Raw genomic sequence first — 5,515 nt, forward strand, 5'->3', positions numbered from 1 at the left:
AACAACAACAACAACAACATTGAATACTTCTGCTCATTCTAAATGCTTACATATTTATTAACCCAGCTAATGCTCCCAATTAATCCTATGAACCTTATCTTTTTCTGCATCTTACATATGCAAAGAATTATATCTAATAAATATTTGGCAAGTAACTCCCAAAATATGATTTCACTTCCTCTATATTAAGCTTAGTGGCAAGAAACTGCACTGCAATCCCAAAGACATGCAGTTCGAGGCCACCAGCTGCTTCGCAGGAGAAGGATGGGCAGTCTCCTCCCGTGCGATTAACTGCCTCTGAAAACATGCCTGAAGGTCAGCGATGGGTCGGTTCCGACTCAATGGTACACAACAACATTATATTGTAAATGTATTACATCAAAGGAGCTCTAGTGGTGGTGGCGTAATGTGCTGCACGTTGGACTACTGAACAGAGAATTGACATTTTTTTTAATTATTATTAATTTCAATGAACATTTACAGAGCTTTTGGATTTCCATTCATTCATTGTTGCACTTTTCCCCCCGACCCACCCCCCCCCCCAACCCCCCGTTCGCTCTTCTCTTTGAAAAGTAAAAAATTCCTTCATTGGTATACAATCCCCCAGCGCCCACCCCACCCCCACCCCGAGTATATTCCACTGTGCAACCTTCATTCCAGACTCTTATGATACTCATAATGCCTTATTATATATTGCTTTTAAAATGTTTTCTCCCTCATCCGTTTCAATGCAGTATACATAATTAACCCTCCAGCTGCTTTGCACATGAAAGATGGCTGTTCCTTCCTGTAAAGACTCAGAGCCTCAGAAACCCTGTGGAGGTCACCATCAGTGGGAACTGCCAGGAAAGTAATTGGTTTGGGGTTTGAGTTCTTTCCTAAGTGACCCAAGAATTTTGATGGAATGACAGTTCCGTTTATTCTGCTCTGGCAAGGTACTCTTTTTTTTTCCTATATTAATCCATTTTTAGGTGTTTTTTTTTTTCATTGTACAAGTAATGCAGATTTAGTAGAAAATTAGAAAGCATAGGTAAATGAGGAGAAAAAAAATTCATAACCCAGGAAAATTATTTTAAACATTTTGCTCGATGCCCTCCAGCATTATTTTTTTCTAGAATGTTCTTTGTAAACTTCTATAGCTTTGGGAGTTTTTTTGCTTGGCTTTTTAAAAATGTGATTTAGCAAATGCATTTCTTGAATGTGTATTTATTCACTTTCTTTTCTAAGGAAGCCGAGACCAACAAAAGATGCTCTTACCTGGATGCCTGGAGTATGCACAGGTATCAGCTAGCTTGAAGAAGAGCAACCACAGTCACTGAACCATTGGAGTTCAGCATTGGATCTTCCTCCCTTATTCTCCAGGGTGGAGGTTGTTTACAATAGGAGCTTGGCCCCTGGCTCTCCGTTCCTCCCAAGGGGAGAAGACAGAGAGCCAGGGCAAGCCCCAGGCTTCTCCACATTGCTGGTATTTCCCTGTAGAAGAAGAATGTCTCTGTCATCATCGCAGATATATCAGAACTGTGCATTTCTATAAATCCAGCAGGGATGATTCTCCTTCCTGGAAATACCTAGCCCATATGTAGCTCTCATCCTATTGTTGGGCCTCCCTGCACTAATTATTCTCAGAAAGGGAAAAGTATCTGCCAGAGATAGGAGGGTTGCAAAAATGCCTCTGTGTGTTAGAAAAGCACTGGAAATTTGTCTGATGAGGTAGCCAAATACTTCTCTAAGGGAAGAGATGTTTAGAAAAATACTGACTGAACTCTGTAACCAAGTAACATGCTGTAAATAAATTCTGACTTTGATTTGAGATTCACCAAATTCCATGTCCTCCTTTTTGATCTCATCTTTCTGTCTGGGGAAGGAGGTAAATAGGGGGTTTTAGACAGTAAAGAAAAGTCAGAAAGAGAATCCTGAAGAGAAGATGGCAGTAAGAACAGCATACTAACATGAGAATGGCTCTTCAGATTCAACCCTTCCACATTTGTAGACTCTAGATATGGTTCCCTTCTGTACCTTTCTCAAAGTCTAGTTTTCAAATAGCAATAATTTAAATCTCTCCTGATATGAATCTCTCAGCCGTAATGTTAGTACCATACCCAAGATAGGAGAGAAATATGATAAGGCCTCTGTACTATGTGAGAAACAATGAAATCTGATCTACTTACAACTGCTTTCCAGAAGCTCCTGTGACAAGCTGACACCTTCTTGGGTAACATATAACCCCTCTCAATGAGAAAGGTAGAAGGTTACTTGTTAGTTGACTCATAGTATCCTTGTATATAACAAAAGGAAATGTTACTAAGCCCTATACCATTGTCATAATTAATGGTATGCCCCAGTCCACTGTCTGTATCATTGTAATTTTCACTTCTGTCAGACTAAGGAATTGATTTCCCAGAACTATACTAGACAATATTTTCTCATGGTCCATAAGCTTTTAATTTATTAATTTTCAAAATTAGATTAGCAAGCCTTTTTTTCTTAGTCCATTTTAGTTTGGAAACACTACTGAAACCTGAATACTTAGGGTAATGCTATTGTTGTTAAGTGCCATTGAGCCAAGTACAACTCAGTTACCTCAAGTCACAGGTATAAACCTTGTCCTATCCTGAGCCAGACAGTAAGGAACCCTATTGGTATTTGAAATATTGGTGGTATAACTTCTAACAGTATAAGCGACACATAAGCCACTACAGTACAACGAACTGACAGGCTAGATTCTTGTCCAAACAAGTACCAGATGACATAAAGGTTGTAGTCCTCAAAACTAGGCCTAGCTCTATCCCCAAAATGCTACAAATAAGAGATGAATTGGAGATGTGTTGGGGGGGGGAAAACATACTAAATAACAATAATAATAAAATTAAAAAGCACACTAAACAGGTAAGCAGAGGAAGAAAAATCTACATAGGCTTATTTTGAAATAAGAATCTGTAAAGAAAGACCAGGATAAAACTTCAGAACTCACACTCATTTGCATCATATCAGAACCAACTCATAGCTGACCCTCCAGAGGATTTTCGGAGGCTCTGAATGACATGGGATGTCTCCCATGCCTATATTTTTGCCTTGGAGGCACTGGTGCATTTGAAGCAATGCCTTTGAGCTGGCAATTCAACTCCTTATCACCAGGCCACCAGAGCTCCCTCGTGGTCAGGTAAAGAGTCAATGAAAAAGAAGACCCTTAATGGGTTGGATTGACACAATGACTGCAACAACAGGCTAAAGTAGAGCAGAGATTGTGAAGATCCGCAGGACTTCCTGCTGTTGCTGTGCATGGGGTTGCTATGAGTTGGGGCAGATTGTTGGCACTGCAAAGCAACAACCAACCTAGGATATTTCTTTAGGTAAGTTTCTATTGATAACAAACTTGTGGCTACATTCATAGGATTACAGGCAGATGGTGCTAAACAATTTTTATGTATGTTATGTCAACTGTGCACAAACAACAATGTGACCATTACTTCCTTTTGTGATGAAGCAAGTCACAAGACAGACTGGACTAAAGCCAGTTCTGCTGAATTCAAGCACGACCTCTTAAGCACTGATTATATTGATTTAGGAAAAAAGATAAGTCATCTTGCAATAACTAGTAGTCAGTTAGTTGGAGACTCTTTTCACTTCAATTATTATTATTCCTTAAGGTGGAAATGAGAAAAAAGAAATTATTTCTTTTAAAAAAATCATTTTTTAAAATTAATTATTAGAATGGCTGGAATTTCCTTGCTCTTTAGAACACAAACTCATAGCAATCAGTTCTCATTGGCTAACTGGTGAATATAAATGACAACTCTATCTCACCATTTTCCTCATTCAATTTTTGTTGAAAAAATTATGAAAGCCATTGGCAGAGAGGTATAGAATTCATAGTTTAAATTTTCCCAAGTTTAATAGGCAATCGGCTATTCCATTTGGTTTTTCTAATAATTTTTACACAATAAAATTTTATTACCGTTATAACTGTTAGGTAGCAATACAGAAATAATGAAGTAATAAAATTCAATTTACCAAAAGCTGATCCCAATAAATAACAATTGAAAGTGACCTTCACCAGTCTCTCCACTGTCCTATCACAAAGCCTAGATCCTTGGCCAGGCACCACCTTACTAAGTGCCAGAGTTGAAAACAAGGTGTGCGGAAACTTTCTCCCATTTCTCCCCTAAACTACAGAACCAGCACCTCAGACTCTTTCCTTTTTAACCGCAAACATCCACTTTTAATTGCAAAACTTTGCATTTAATCTTTTTGATACTATTAATCTTTGCACTTAATCACATCACCTGATTCTGACATGAGTTTTAACCCTTTTCAAGGTAACCAATTCTATCCTGTAAACCAAACTTCCCGTCCCCTCCTCCCACTCCACTCATTTTTACTTTCTGGAGTTGCCCACAGCATTCCTGGACAGCTCTGCTTCACTCTCTAGAGAGGCAAATGCCAGCCTCTGTTTTCATATCCCTGGGTCATTTTCCTCCTTACAGTTCTCACTCTTTCAGTGAGAAATGTATAAAGCAACAACCTTTTGCAGAACAAGAATGTTGTTTGGTCCCTCCACCCTTCCCTGCTGCTTTCTCAGACCACAACTTCAGCAAAGCTGAAATCAACAGGAACTGTCCCAGATGTGCACCGCAGATCTTCACCCACCACACTTAACTTCACACTTTGCCTCTTTTCCTTTTTATTGCTTTCCTTATCCTACCCTTGTGGGTTTTTTAAAAAAAAAAAAATCTAGTCTAATAAAAGAAATATTTCATAAGATCCAAACCCAAAATATTTATGAATCTCTGAAAGAATCAAATATGAAAAAGTAAAGCTGATACTTACAACACCCCTTGGACGATTCTGCTTTCCTTCTCTTTGCTCAGCTGCAGTTACACAAAGCTCAGAGAGAAACTCTGGTATTTATAGTCCTGTTGTTTACCTCACCCCCAGCTGCAGTACAAGGTTCAGCCCTCCAGTTGGCTCAATCTTGCAAGCAGAGCAAGCCCTTGAGCTAAGACCATCTTAACAGAAAGCAACCAGCGGTCTGATGCAGAGCATGGAATAGGGAGGAGGCTTTAACAATCACAATCAGTGCATCTTTTCAATCACCCCAGTATCTAGGATCAGATGGTACAGTCGGGGGCGGGAGGAAGGCCAAAGAGCAGCAAATTCTGTTTTTTCTTGAACTGAAAGAACATTTGCTAATTCAACAAGTTATACTGTCGCTTATTTAAAAAAGAGAAGGGGGGGGGGAAACCCGCAAAAACAAAAACTTCCTTACCTTTTTTCTTTTTGGTAGCCAAGTATGGTGCCCCAGGATGTGAGCTTTGTCAGAACAGTCACCTCTTTTTCCCCAATCATTCCATTTTCTGCAATTACATACCTGCTTGGCTTGTTTGGGACTGTTTAAAGCTTGAAGCTGAGTGAGAATTTCACAGTCACCCCTTTCCTTTCTGATTTAAGGGAAAGGAGTAAGAATATAGCTCCACCTATGTAAGGAGCCCAGGTGGCATAGTCCACAGGGAGGATA

At 39.4% G+C, this 5,515-nt stretch overlaps 1 protein-coding gene across 1 annotated transcript in view; it reads right to left on the reverse strand.

The window, feature by feature from the left end:
* Positions 1-1,460, reverse strand: part of SEPP1 (selenoprotein P, plasma, 1) — an 8,453-nt gene extending 6,993 nt beyond the window's left edge. The window contains 1 exon segment of the mRNA XM_006889557.1: positions 1,258-1,460. Within this exon segment, the coding sequence (XP_006889619.1) occupies positions 1,258-1,460 (203 nt within the window).
* Between the last annotated feature and the right edge of the window lie 4,055 nt (positions 1,461-5,515).

The sequence above is a fragment of the Elephantulus edwardii genome, unplaced genomic scaffold (assembly GCF_000299155.1).
Source record: "Elephantulus edwardii isolate Elephantulus edwardi_28Jun2011 unplaced genomic scaffold, EleEdw1.0 scaffold00079, whole genome shotgun sequence".
NCBI lineage: Eukaryota > Metazoa > Chordata > Mammalia > Macroscelidea > Macroscelididae > Elephantulus > Elephantulus edwardii.